Source organism: Leptonychotes weddellii, chromosome 1 (genome assembly GCF_054177405.1).
Source record: "Leptonychotes weddellii isolate Sample4059 chromosome 1, ASM5417740v2, whole genome shotgun sequence".
Taxonomy (NCBI): domain Eukaryota; kingdom Metazoa; phylum Chordata; class Mammalia; order Carnivora; family Phocidae; genus Leptonychotes; species Leptonychotes weddellii.
Window position 1 is genome coordinate 16,702,228 of NC_138369.1, and position 14,992 is coordinate 16,717,219.

Sequence of the window (14,992 nt, forward strand, 5' to 3'; positions counted from 1 at the left end):
CAATTTTTGCCATTCTAACTGGTGTAAGGTGGTATCTCAATGTGATTTTGATTTGAATTACCCTAATGGCTAATGATGATGAACATTTTTTCATGTGTCTGTTAGCCATTTGTATGTCTTCTTTGGAGAAGTGTCTGTTCATGTCTTCTGCCCATTTTTTGACTTGATTATTTGTTTTTTGGGTGTTGAGTTTGAGAAGTTCTTTATAGATTTTGGATATCAGCGCTTTGTCTGTAGTGTCATTTGCAAATATCTTCTCCCATTCTGTGTGTTGTCTCTTTGTTTTGTTGACTGTTTCCTTTGCTGTGCAGAAGCTTTTTATCTTGATGAAGTCCCAAAAGTTCATTTTTGCTTTTGTTTAACTTGCCTTTGGAGATGTATCTTGAAAAAGTTTCTGTGGCCAATGTCGAAGAGGTTACTGCCTATGTTCTCTAGGATTTTGATGGATTCCTGTCTCACATTGAGGTCTTTCATCCATTTTGAGTTATCTTTGTGTATGGTGTAAGAGAATGGTCGAGTTTCATTCTTCTGAATATAGCTGTCTAATTTTCCCAGCACCATTTATTGAAGAGACTGTCTTTTTCCCACTGCATATTTTTTCCTGCTTTGTCAAAGATTATTTGACCATAGAGTTGAGGGTCCATATCTGGGCTCTATAACGAAAAAATTTAATCCGTAATCCTACTATACTAGTAACTTGGATGGGGGGGCAGGGTATGTCGTTTTTAGACTTTTTTCCCATACATCGAGGTTTTTAAGTTAAAAAATGGAGTCATTGTGTATATTGGGGTTTCAGGGACCATTGTGTATATTGACTTTTAATCTCCCTTTTTAGTAGCACCTTGTCATCACTGTCTCTTCTTGCCAGTTAATCCTCCTCGGTACTATGCTGTTAGTTTAAAGGCCACAGAGTCTTCCACTGCATGGCTTAGACCACTATGGTTTTAGTCAGGCTCCTAGTTTTAGAAACCTAGGTTCATTCCAGATTTTTGTTGTTAAAATTACAAAAAGACATATCCATTCTTAATTATTTGCTTAGGTAAACTTCTCACCTTTAATTGCTAAATCAAAGAGCAAAAAGCCTTCCTTAAGTTTTTACAACACCACTTCTCAAAATGCTGCTGTCCACTGATGTCTCAGACTGCAGGCCACCCTCTCTGTGTGCCCTGTCCCAAGCACTGAGCATGCTGAGCTGAGTCAGCTGTTGTCCCTGCCTCTTCTTTCAGATGATGAGCTAGCTCTTGGGAACCCAAAATGGTACCTGAAACATGCTAGATTCATGGAGATTAAAATCAAAACTAACATTCATTGAACACTTCCAAGAGCTAGGGCACAGGGATACCAGAGAGGACTGTTAACTTCTGTTACTGCTTCATAAGAGAGGAATCATAGACTGAGAGAGGTAAATATCTTGTTCTGAAGTAGGCAACTGGTTGTCACAGGACAGATGTTTGTTGAATGAATGAGTAACAAGGTGTCACTTGTCACTTCAGGAATATTGGTTCCACAGTATAAAAGTAACTATGCAAACCTGAAATTGTCAATATTACCAATTATGACACGATATACTTGAAGAACTTAGCATTTCATTTGACTTAAATACATTGGTTTTGCATACATTGATCTTCAGCATTCCATATTTTGGATTTCTCAGTTTCTCCTAATAACTTCTTCCTTTATCAGCACTGCAGAGGGTGATGAAGTAATGTCCCCATAGCCTTTGATCACCAGCTCCTTTGCCTAACACAGAAGTTCTAACACTTGACTAGGTATCAGAACTACCTGGAGGGCTTGTTTGAAACAGATTGCTTCTCTCCTTCCCAAGTTTCTGATCCACTGGAGCCTGAGAATTTGCATCTATTTTTTTTTTTTTAAGATTTATTTACTTATTTGACAGAGTGAGAGCATGAATGCGTGCAAGTGGAAGGAGGGGCAGAGGGAGAGGGAGGGAGAGAATCTTAAGCAGGCTCCACACTCAGTGGGGCTTGATCTCACGAGCCTGAGATCATGACCTGAGCCAAAATCAAGAGTCAGACGTGTAACCAACTGAGGCACCCAGGTGCCCTGAGAATTTGCATTTCTAATGATATCCCTGATGACTGATACTGCTGGCCCAGGGACCCATTCTGAGAACTCCAGGGAACTGCTGCACCCATGTGTGCACTGTTATATTTTCTGCTGCTCCAGGCCCCCTCCCCTCCTTTGCCCTGTTCTGGACAATACAATCTACCTGTACCTGCATGTGTGAAAAGAGATCCCTTGTTATAACAGACTCTTCTTCCCCTGGGAGGCTTGTGGCCAGCTGATTGCCCCAGTAAGACAAAACAAGATTTGAACTGAGAATGAGAGACCTTGGCCTCTGGGCTTGGCTCTTCCTGATTTTACATGGCCCCAGGCAAGTCCCTGCTGAAGCCTCTTCTCCACACAGAGAAAGACAAATGGCATCCATCCCTAAGGACCCCTGGTCTCAGATTTTCTCTTTTCTCTGAAAGGCATATTCAAGCCACTGACTCATCAGGCCAAACGTAAATGTATGACAGTACAGGACCGTATTTATTCATCCATTCTCATTTTCTGTTGAAGGGATTTCAGAAGCCATAATTGCCTTTGATGAATTTCTTAATTCAATAAATTTTTTTTTTTTTTTTACTTCATTGCCTTAGGACTCTTTGGCCCTATGTGAAGTGAGAAAATGCTTCTGTTACAGCTCATTAAAAGCAGCCATGCCATTTTTGTTTATATGAAGTATCTGTATAAATAATACCACAATACCACATTTTTTTTACAGTACCACATTTTAAAGGCTAATTAGGGGTTTAAAAGATTTTTATCTCACATCACTTACAACTATTTTCTCACTTCAGAATAAATCCAGGGAGGCTGATTAGAGAAGTGGCTGAGCCCCCCTGAGTGCCTTGCAGATCCATGGGGTGGGAACGAGTACAGTCTCTCTCCTCACAGTGTAGGAGTCCAGTAACAAATGCGAGGGCCCCAGTGGTGAGACCGTGGCAGAGGCAGCAGCCCCAGCTCTTTAGGTCCTCTAGGGACAAACAGTGGAGCATTTTACCCTGAAGGAGAATCTCTGAAGGAAAGACTCATACCTTGCTCAACTCAGAGTCATGTCAGCCATTACAGTGAGGACTAGCCCTGCAGCAGGCTTCCTTTGTGACTGGCTGACTGGAGGGTAAAGTTCTAACCAAATGTATTTTACTCACACAATTTCTTTCGAATGAGCATTTTTTAAGAAAAAAAAAATTGACAAAGGCCTTTTTTCCAAAATACTTTTCTTTCCAGGGAATCCTTGCCTTTTGCCCCTAGACTGGGAAAAGAGTATCTGAGGTGTGTAAGTTCCAACTTTTATTTAAACCACTCGAGTAGAAGGCCTTCTTAATTGGGGGAGGCAGGGTGGTTTCTTGGTGCTGTAGATGAGATCCTGCCTTCTCTAGGATTTATTTGGTGCAAGGAAAAAAATCAGGAAGCAGTTCCCCACCATCCTCACTTGTGGCAGGAGTTGGATTTCCCATCCTTCCTCTGAGGTCAGCTTGGGTTTACGAAGTCTCTGCTTCCTTCTAGGTGGAGGCCGAGCTGATTGACAAGCTGGACAGCATGGTGTCAGAAGGGAAAGGCGACGAGAGCTACAGGGAGCTCTTCGGCCTGCTGTAAGCTGTTTCAGCCCCTGGCACCCCACGCTGGGGGAGGGGGTGAAGTGGGCTGATGAAGGGTAGGGGTGCAACCCGCACTGGGCAGGCTTCAGAGGGTGGGTATCAGGAGAGACCTGGGTCGTTCCTAGTCAACAGGAAGATGGCATTATGGCAGCAAGCTCTCTCAGGGATTGCCATAGTTGAGTAAAGAGGTAGAGACAGGCGATAACGCTGAGCGCTTAGATTTGCTGATAGGAAAAGGGTCATCCTATGTCTTCATAGCATGCACTGTATCCAGTTGGGCAAACAGCCCATGAGGACTCAGTGAGGGCTCAGTGTTGACATTTCTAAGAAGAAAAAAGTTAAATCCCTGGTTTGTAAGATACAATCAGCTTGGAAAAAACACTACCATGGGTATTGTGACTTTAACAAGTTGTACCCACTCTCCAGGTCAGTTTCCCTGTTTATGAAATAGGTGGTTGTACTGAATGATGTCAGGGGTTCTCCCAGGTCCACCATTCATAGCTTCTATCTTGAACTGATGGAGGCCAAGAGACCTTAAAGGACTTGCCACAGGGGGTAAGTCCGAAGGAGGGACTCAGGGGAACCATAGTCCTTCTAGATAAATAGTGATGTTGGACATTTTATCTTCCTAAAGAACAAAATCTTAAGACTCTTACAGCTATAGAGTCCCTTCCCATCTTACTCATTATTTCCAGCTTTAATATTTTTCTTTTAGTGCCATTTTGAGGACAAGCCTCTAACGTATTTTTCCAATAATAATACTGTACATTTACTTAGAACTTTACAGTATACAAAATGTGTTTGACATTTCTTACTTAATCCTCACAACACACCTGTGAAGTGGGCAGGGCAGAAATTATCCTCATGAATAGAGGTGATAAAACTGAGCTCAGGGAAGTGTTATCCTGCCCTCAGTTGAATGACCAGTGAGAAGCAAGTCTGTGGGGGGAAGACCCAGATCTTTCCATTTCAAGAGGGGTAATTTTTATGCTATATCCTGCCCACTTTGTTCCTTGATGAGCCACACAATAAAATATGAATTTATTTGAAATTTAAATAATTACGATTTGTGAAAATGAATCCATACTTTAGTATTATTCTTTTAGCTGAAGATGTTTCTAATTGTGGAAATAATGCAGAGAAATCTCTTCCTAAGTCACTAACAGATGATTTTACTGCAAAGGAAAAAGCACACAAATAACTTGCATTTACTAATTACCTGACCAAATAGTGTTTCATAAACTCTTCTAAATCACGTCTGAGAGCTGAAAGTTGCTAAGAACCATGGAGCAGCATTTCCCAATTTGTGTTTTGGGGAAGATAATAAGTGGATCATGGGCTAATCAGTTCAGAAAAGATTCAATTAAAATTGAACAGGCCTCTGTATTGTAGGACTTCTCAAAGCCTACAATACTAAGAAAGTTGTGAAATCTCTCCAACGGGAGTGTGACCAGCACTTCCCAGGCTTGTTTGCTCACAGACACCTTTCTCAGTCCTCCAGAACAGCAGGGCTCTATAGAATCGTTCGGGAAGTACTGACACAGTGGCTTCATCCGCACAGCTCAGAGGCCAGAGCAATGGTGCTGCCTTCTCTCTCTAGTAACATGGGTCACGTGGGAAACCCTCACTTTCCCAGAAGCCTCGGCTCAGGCCACACACTGTGTGGAGAAGACCATCACCATCATGGCAGCATGAACAGCAGCCAGGCTGGGCCTCTAGCTGGGTCGGCCATTACAGGTGACTCTCACGACTTTCAGGGAGTGAGGGACAGTGTAGAAAGGAATCGGGAGTGAGATCTGGACCTGGGCTTATCACTGGAGCAAGCAGAGAGTCCAGGTCATCATCCCCTAGGAGAGATCTGTGAGAAGGCAGAGAAGCCAGAGGCTGCCCTGAGGTACCAGGAGCATGGGCTGGCAAATGAGAAAAGGACCTAGGCATTTAGCTCCTGGCTCCAGTACGTTTCACAGGGAATCATCCCCTGACAGTGGAGATGACTAGGTCTAGCTCCTGGATTCACTCACTGCCTATCCTACTGGACCCTCAAGACTAGTTGGAACCTTTTTCTTGGTTTACGTGGAAAGGTTAGTTTGTATGTTTGCTGAGGATGCCTCTTGAGCAGTGATAGAGGTCAACGGCCAGCTGCAAAGCCAGGTCCATCCTCAGGGTTCTCACTCAGCTGCTGTTTCAGAACCAACCTCACAGCATACACCTAAAGGGCTGGGGCTTTAAAACCCCTTCCTCAGTTCATTGGCATCCTTAGGAACTTACACAGGAAAATGGAAAATATGCTCATCTGTTCCTGCCAGTTCAGTAATCACCTTGTCTTTGCTTTCTGCTGCATGGAGTAGAACCCAGCTGTTTGGGCCCTACCCCAGGTAAGACTGCAGTGTGGTAAGTCTGCTGTCTCCAGATCCATCACAGGCCCCATGGGCTCTGGGACCTCAATCTGGTGCCCAGGGAGGGCTCATGAATTGTATATTGTGTTTGTTTCCCCTACCCTCCTACCGATAGCCTGCTGGAGAAGGTTGAACAAGAAACATGGCGTGAAACCGGCATTTCCTTTGTGACCTCAGTCACCCGCCTCATGGAACGCCTTCTTGACTACAGGTATCTTCTCAGACACCTACCTACCTGACCTTCTCTGATCAGGATACTTTCCTCAGCAAGGACATCCCCTGATCTTATAATTGAGACCATGTGGCCTTTAGGGGGAGGACTGTTCTGGTTTTGGGTGCCAACACCAGTCATTAGGAAGCTACCGATGGCCAAGGAAAGAGCCTTCTCCCAAGGGTGGGCCAGGGTTTCCTGGGATCCCTCGTAATATGTGCCCCCAGGGGGCATCCCAGAGACATGTAGCCATCTGACTTTCCATCCAGAAAGGTTAAGGATCAGAGGAATGGGCACAGCAGAGCAATGCAGGAAACAACAGTAGGTCCTTTGTGCAGATGTTCCTGAGGGCCATATGGCAGGTGGGCAGGGAAATGTCACCTGGTGCAGAAGTGGGACTTTACTGGACTTCCAGTTGGTTTTTCCAGGGACTGGGGACCCTACTTTTCCATGCCTCTATTCTTTGCCTGAAGTCTATTTATTTCTGTCCCTTGGTCCTGGTCATAAATAGATTAGAGGAAGCAGACTGTGAGCTCAGAGATCTTTATGCTGTGTTCAGTCTGAGAGTTCATGTAAAAGTAGTTTTTTCATGAAGTCTTGCCTTCTGTCATATCATGGCTTTTGAATTACTCCAGAAGTGGCAGTGAAGCCCCTATTGCAGGCTTATTCTCTCAGCAGAGTTCATGTGGTGGCTAAGGGTACCTTTTAGGAGCCTAGAGGGATAGGGAATGAGGAAGAATGACAGAGGGAACCCATGGCCAAGCAATAGTTGTCTCCTCTGTGCTACAAGATGTGGAAACGCCAAGAGAGAGCACCTATGTAGCAGGAAATGAGGGAGTTTAGGCCACCTCTGGCTGCTGCTGAATAGAGGGTCCTGCTATGCCAAGACTTGTGCTTTGCAAAGAAGACTCAGGTGTCCTGTGCACTAGCCGGGCATGGGAATGGAATTCCGGAGAAATGGGCTCACGTCTCAAGCATCCCCTTTTCCTGTAGCACAGTTGTGCTTGTGTGAGTTTCAACCCATTTTTCCTGAGCCTTATGAGGTCACAAGTGGCCTTTTGGGGACCCCTTTTAGAATAGTGGACTCCTTTGCTCATGCCACATCCCTAGCCTTTTCTGCAACTGCCATCAGACAGGGAAGAAGGGTGGACAAAATTCTATAACTTCCCCCTCACTGAAACGTTTACTAAAGGTCAGCTCTATTCACTGTGGCCTACCAGAAAGAGCTGAAATTAATTTCTTCGCCTAGTTCTAGCTGCCTGTTTGATTTTTGTACCTACCTTGTACAAACAACTCAAACTCATGGCCAAAACCAATCTCATTCTCTTCTATTTCTTGTCTCAAGAGTGGTTCCTAAAAAACAAAGTTCATACTCTTTCACATGGCATCAAAGCCCCTTCATAAACTGGGCTTTGCCCACTTCTCCAGCCCTGTCCCCTGACAGTCCCCACTAGCCATGTGTGCACCCTAACCTCGTAGCGTTGCTCCTTGTTAATGCGAAAGGAAACACCGCAATGCTTATGATGGCTCTTATCTATTAAAAATGTACCACATGCTCTGTGCTTTACAAACATTGTCTCTAATCCCATATGCAGCCCTGAAGGGTTATCCTTATTTTTATCAGTGAAGAAACACCATTGGTATGGAATGCCATTGCTAGGATCTGAACCCACATCTGACTCAAGAGGCATGACCTATCCCCTCATCCATGTTGTCACCACTCACATCCTTCTCTTCAGGCTTCTCTACATGTTGTGTCCTCCCAAGAGGGGCCTTTCTACCAAGCCCCATCAAGGAGGCTTTCCCAAATAGGAGCTTACCTGGATCTTTGCACATACTTCTTTCAAAGCATCGGTCACCTTGGATGATGATCATTCTTCACCTTTCTGACTCATTCAATTGAAGAGAATGGCTCCCTGAGGACAGGGACCTTGTCCTTATCTCCCTGGTCCCCTGCAGGAAGTCTTGATGGTCCTCTGGCATGTATATAGTACATACTGATTGATGGGAAGACCATGCAGGAACCAAGAAGTCTCTTCAACCCCAGTGCAGTTTAGTTCATCAAGAACCTACTAAGAAAATAGTTGTTGACAGTTAAATATATACACATTGATTATACAAATAATTATTAGGTTTACTCCAGAATGAGCTGAACCTAGAGTGTAAGACTCAGTTTTAGACTAGCATGAACCTCCTCTGAGTACCTCTTCAACTAATGTCTTCAGCTTTTGTGTGAATGATACTCTATGTCAGTTATAAAGATGTTCACTGGTGGCTTCTGTATTTCCCGGGTGAGGAAGCAGAGCCCCTGGGGTTTGGGGGTGAGGGGAGTGGTTCTTAGTGTCCTGGAACATGCAGGGACAGAGCTAGAGTTGCCAAGCCCTTGGGGATTTAAGTGGAACCCTCCATCTGGAAGAGGAACTGGAGCCATATGGAGCCTTCCTTTCTCAGGCCTCTCCAGTCTCACTAAGGGCTGCCCTGGCCCTGGTCTAGGTCAGCACCAGCTCAATGCTCACAGCCGGCTGCTTCAGAAGCCTCCTTAGGAGAGTCTTCCCTATTCATCCTCCAGAGAAAGAGTGCAGGAGAGCAATGGCTGCACCCAAGTCAGAAGCTTTAAAAGGTGTCCTCTCTGTTGAGTAGCCACACAGAAAAGAAGAGTCGGTTGTTAGCATTACATGGGCGAGGCGGTCATAGCGCACAAAGGTGTGTAGGGAATGCCCCTGGTATCAACGGGTTGAGGCCAGTGCTTTTCTGTTTAATTGACTTGGCAGTAAAGTTCTAGTTATGGCCAAACAGAAGGTGATGCCTGGTAAGTGTTTCAGATGCTTTCTAGGAAAAAACAAACCATTTAATGCCAAAGTAGCTAGTTGAGATCTCACTGCCCTCTCTGGGGCCAACTTATTGGAGAGACAGATGCCTCCTGCCACTTTGTGTGTTGCTTGTAACAAGTTGACCATCTGGCCCTCCTCTTGAAAAGTCACAGCATTTTCCTGTCCCTGCTAGCTCCAAACGACAGACTCTGCAGTGGCATGTGCAGGACCCCCATGTCTGGCTACAAAGGAACCAAATGCCTATGATGATAGGGAACCCAACAAGGAGGACCTTGGTTCCAAATCCCACATTGCTGCCAACTCTGATAGTAACCCTCCATAGAAGGAAGGCCACTTGACTTTTCGGAATACCATGAGAGTTGTGAGATTTTTCAGTATTCCTTTCTTTCAAAGAAGTCATCCCTCTGGAAGTTGGATTACAGCTGGGAAGATGGGGATAACTGAGTTTGTCAAATGATCACCCAGAGGTTCAGCGACTTGGACTAGGGCCCCTGACTCCCAGCTGTGATGTTCCTCACTGAGCCCCATGCCTGTCAATGGAGCAAAGCCAAGACACTCTCTCTCTGCCTGATCTTAGTGTTCCATAAACCCGCTTATGCAGCCTCTCCCTAACCCACGGCTGCACAAGGAACTGTATCTATATACCAGAGCAGTAAGGGGTTCCACAGAAGGAAGCACAACAGGCAGATGGGACTCTGGCAGTTTGTACAGGAGGCTTCTTGCCGGATTCATCAATCTGGTTCTCCTTCTCCTCTGTCTCCTTGTGCCAAGCCTCTGTTCCTTCCAGAGGAGCTTAGTTTTGACCTCTCTCTCCCTAGGGAAGGATCCATCCTCAGTGTTTCCATTGTTCTGTGTCTCACAGGCCAGCCCTGACCCCTCCTACACCCAACCCTGCCCTGCTCATCTTAGCGTGAACACAGCCCCAGCACTGGCTGAAGCTACCCCTAAGTCAGAAAGAAACTTCAAACGTGTGCTTCCCACTAGTGCACAGGAAGGACAGCATAGGGAGAAAAGCCAATGAGGCAGTAACATGACGACCATGCCATGGTTGCTATAGTCACAGGGTCCTGAAGCTAGGTCCCTGGAGTGGAGCATCTTGGCTTCTGTTGAACATTATCCTGCAAAGGGAACTTTCCCTATCAGAAAACCTCTGTGCCTCTCCTTCTGAGGACTTGGGCATTCAACATTCTCCTTTACTGATACCCTCTTCTGTGCTGAGGTTATTGGTCGGTGCCACTTTATGCCCTAATGAACGATCTGGGCTCTACACTCTGCCACCAGTTGAACAGAGATCTTTGAACCCTAGAAGTGGTTCCAAAGCTCAGAGGGAGCTCCCTGTACAGTCCCCATCTGTGGAAGCATTTTCTGTTGGAGAGCATCCTAATTTTGGGTTTAGTCATACTAACGCCTCCGTGACCCTGGAGTTCTATGCTTTGTCCCAGAGGCAGCACTTCATGCCATGAGACATTCATTTGTGTTCTCCCATCCAGGGACTGCATGAAAGGAGAGGAAACAGAGAATAAGAAGATTGGCTGTACTGTTAACCTGATGGTGAGAGGACACGGGCCCTTTCTCCTATCTGCCCAGTGGAATGGTTTCTGTCCTACGTGGTGCTGGCCTTGGCCCTTCTACAGTGGCTGTTAGGCTAAGGGTTTGAGTCAGGATATCAGCTCTGTCACTGGTATCTTGGAGACCTGCACCTCATCAGTCACATTCCCACTTGGGAAAGGAACGACATGAGCTTCTTTGGACAGAACTCCACCCTGTCCCCTTGGCAAGGTCCAGTCAACCCTGACATACCTAATTCCCAGTCTGCCTTGGCACTCTGCCTCTTCCTCACTACTCAGGACGCCCACAGATCTGCCACTGGCCCCACCACACCTGGGGAGCAGGTGTGCCTTCTGGCTGGTCCTTTCTCTTTCTGGTGCCAGGTGCCTCCATGCCTGCCCTCCTTCTCCTGCCCAGTGCACCCAGGGCTTCGGCCAGCTGCCTGGAGCTCAGGTATGGCCACTACAGGTGGAAGCCTCTCTCATCTTGATGTGTATTTCCTTCTCTCTTACAGAACTTTTACAAATCTGAGATTAACAAAGAAGAGATGTATATCCGCTACATCCATAAGCTTTGTGATATGCATTTGCAGGCTGAAAACTACACAGGTGAGTGGAAGGGGGACAGCCATGCCTCCCCCTGAGGACAGACTGGATAGGGATGCACAGCCGGCAGAAGAAGGCTCTGAGCTGGTGCCTGCCAGACCTTAGCAGAGTGGTGTGGCCGGTGCGGCGCCCTCACCTCACTCCTTTCCCTCAACTTTTCTAACATGTGGTGGAGAGAAGGCAGGCAGAAATTCCCCTTGTGCCGTCACGCCATGTCCTCTGCTGTCTGAGGCTGTTCTGTTCTCTCCTTGCCTCCTATCCACCAACTCTGAGGCCTCAAGGGTAACCTCCAAATTCTGATGTGCTAGGTTCAGAGCATCCTGAGTTCAATGTCACTCTCCATGAGCAGAGCCTTCCTGAAGACCTCCACAGCCAGAGCTGTGGAGGCCACAACACAAAAATATCCACCTAACGCTGGGACTTCCAGAACTCACCGGCAGAACTGCCTTGCCCCCTAGGCTCCTCCCCCTGCAACTGCACAGCAGCCCCACTTCGAGCTCCCAGGGGAGAGGACAGAGAGTGTTCATCTGGCTTTCTGACAGGCCAGACCCGGGGATCCTTTCATTGTGTTTACAATTTAATCCATACAAAGCCTGTTCTTTTTTTTTTTTTTTTTTTTTGAGGGGGATTGGCAGAGGGAGAGGGAGAGAGAGAATCTTAAGCAGACTCCCCACTGAGTGCAGAGCCCAACACGGGGCTCAGTCTCACGACCCTGAGATCATGACCTGAGCTGAACTCAAGAGTCAGACATTTAACAACTAACAGCCACCCAGGCGCCCCAAGGCCTTTTCTAATAGAACAAATTGAAAAGCATTTCAGCCTGCCTGTCCCACGTTTACTGAGCACTACTCTGAGTCAGGAGGGTATATGCATGCATGTGTCTCCTGCCTCATCACCTTGTGCAATAGATCCCCCAGAATAGCCACCTTCTTCACTGTGGTGACCAGCCACTGCAGCCTAGCTCTTGAGCCATAAGACTTGAATTTGTGTGACAAACCAGGAAATTCAAGCTATTCTCGTCCATCAACATGACTAGAATTAGATGGATCTGTAGAAACACAGAATCCTTCTTCCTTATCTCAAGATGTAAGAGATTGTTTGGCAAAGATACCACCTTTCCTGACCACACAGGTTGGCAAGAATGAAAATCTGAAATGACTGGGCTAAATCTGCCATTTTCAGTGTCTACTTCCACCCATGATTCCAGTAACTCTCTGAGAAAGTGGTGAAGTAATAGACTGATAAATTTCATGTACTATAGAGGCTTTTACTAAACTCCTCAAGAACTGGACCATGACTGAGAGGCTGGGTCAGGGATTTGGACAGAGAGAGGGTGCTGAGCCATGTCTCCGGTGGCCTCAGGAATAACATCTGAAAAGGATATAGTCAGGAAAGAAGATTTCTTCTGGTTTCCTAAGTTCCAAAGGGAGGCCTTGAGTGCCTCAGGGTCTTGTCCCCAGAAAGAAAGGACTTCTCGTCCAGATCCAGTAAAGAGGCATGTGCATCCCTGGGCAGGAAGGTCCAGTGGCCAGAGCACAGGCAGAAAGGCAATGATGAGGAGCCTGGAGAGTGGCTACAGGCAGGTGTATTTGGCTAAAACTGGAAGTGGGTTACAGAATAGTTAGAAATGAGATTCTTCACAGTCATGGGGAGTGGACTTGAGTAGGGCCTGGAAGGCCAGGCAGAAGCTAGAGCTAATTACCTTGCCAGTAGGAGATGCCTACTAAAAATGAGCAAATAGAACAGGAAAGAGTGGTGGTTGTAATTCAGTGTGACACATGCCTTAGAATTTAGAGAACCGTAGTATTTATTTGCTGTTGTTTTATATAACTCTCTCCAACAGTTCCACGTATAGGGTAAGGTGTCACTGGTCCTCTGCCCTGGGTCCAGCATCAACTTTAGGCTCCTCCAGGAACAGAGCTTCTGGGGGCAGGCCCATCACACAGTTACCACCATTTACACTCCTCTCTGGGCCTTTCAGAAATAGTAGAGTTGAGGGCCATGCTGAGGTCAGAAAATGGTGCTGGAGGCACCAGGGCTGGTTTAGGGTCAGCCTTGGTCAGTGCCTACCTGTAAGAGCCATTCTGAGAAGGCTGGAAAGGAAGCTGTAGTCAGTGACCAAAAAGGAACCCAAGAACCCTCTGACATGTCAGTGTCTCCCAAAGCAAGGCAGCCTGTGCACAAACTCAGGTCACTGGGCCAGACTTTATCTAGAGCCCAGCATCAGTGATCAGGCTATGGGAGGAAGGTGTCTACCAGGATCTTATTAGGTTCCTTAATGCTGTGGGCAGCCCCTCTATCTTACCTTTGGTATCCAGTGTCCCTGACCTGGGCTGCACATGCCCTGCCCTAGCATGGTGCTTAGCCTAGTCCCCTGGCACCAGGCTACTCCTGGATCCCTGAGGAGAAGCCCCTGGACCTCCATATTTCCTGTCCCCACAGAGGCCGCATTCACTCTGCTTCTCTACTGTGAGCTGCTGCAGTGGGAGGAACGGCCACTGCGGGAATTTCTCCACTACCCATCCCAGACAGAGTGGCAGCGGAAAGAGGGACTGTGCCGCAAGATCATCCACTACTTCAACAAAGGCAAGGTGGGTGTCATTAGGCAAGCCTTTCAGCTCTTCAGTTTCTGCTGTAATGTGTGTCATCTCGACACTGTAGGGATGGGCAGAAGCTACAGAGGGTTGTGTGTAGGGTGGTGAGTGGGTGGATGCCCATGTGTGTGCATTAGCTTTGGAGGCAGTGTGATTTTTCTCTGGGAAAAAAAATATACAGTTTAATTCTGTGGCTTGGAAGCCAATTCCAGATTGAAGGTGTCAGAGACAACCCCACAGAGCAGCTTGGCACATGCTGATGCTCCTACAGCAGGGGCTTCTGGGCCCCCACTTACATTTATTAGATTTACTTCAAGAACTGATACAGCTTTCCTAATCTGCTGTAGAAAATATGAGCCGTAAAAATGAGTGGATCTTAACCTTAGTCAAAGGAGGCCTGTCCTGCCTCTTACCGGTACATGTTATCTTGGATTTCCCTCCCTCACAGCACAGACTGGACTTGTCTCCTTGGGGTTCTTCCCCATCAAGCTCGACTCTGTGGGATTGGCAGGCACTGTCAGCATTAGTTTAGGCCTCTTGGGGACTTGCCAGCCATCCTGCTCCCATCTCCCAGAGGGCTCCTTGTGGGGCCCTCTGACCACCTACTGTTGGCTGTGGCCCATGTACTGGAAAGGCAGGTTGTGTGACCTGTTGATGCTGTTTGCTCATTATTCAGCTTTGAGTGTGCTTTAAAAAGTTGAATTTGGATCACTCAGGGAACTGTTGTGGCTGAACCCCTAACTTGAATGGAAATTGGGGGTTTTTTTAATGAATTTTTTCATCATTAAAAAGAAAGATTTAAATATTAATGGCTTTTGCCTATAAATCAGAAAACATCCATCAGTTTTATATAACATAGGAGAAATCTTTGTCAAAAGCATTCACCCATGCAGGAACCTTTCCAAACCCTCAGGAGCTCTCGGGTAACCTAGCCCAGAAAGGAGGCCCATGCTCAGCGCTTGGGCAGCCACGTGTGACAGAGCCACAGTGCCATCCCAAAGCCTCCTCTTCTTGCCAGTCCAGGGCTGGATTTAGGGCCCCACACCAGTACACTTCCAGGCCTGCTTTTCTGGCACCCAGCCCACCTGGAGCTGCTATCTACCCACATGCCCAGGAAGCCCTGCCAGCTCAGAAGGAGAGGC

At 46.8% G+C, this 14,992-nt stretch overlaps 1 protein-coding gene across 1 annotated transcript in view; it reads left to right on the top strand.

Annotated features, from left to right (window-relative positions):
* DOCK3 (dedicator of cytokinesis 3) overlaps positions 1 to 14,992 on the top strand; it is a 162,015-nt gene that overhangs the window by 117,172 nt on the left and 29,851 nt on the right. Inside the window, exons 26-31 of the mRNA XM_081818562.1 lie at positions 3,574 to 3,659; positions 6,014 to 6,040; positions 6,177 to 6,272; positions 10,594 to 10,654; positions 11,166 to 11,259; positions 13,699 to 13,847. Coding sequence (XP_081674688.1) covers positions 3,574 to 3,659; positions 6,014 to 6,040; positions 6,177 to 6,272; positions 10,594 to 10,654; positions 11,166 to 11,259; positions 13,699 to 13,847 — 513 coding nt within the window. The remainder of the gene's footprint in view (positions 1 to 3,573; positions 3,660 to 6,013; positions 6,041 to 6,176; positions 6,273 to 10,593; positions 10,655 to 11,165; positions 11,260 to 13,698; positions 13,848 to 14,992) is intronic.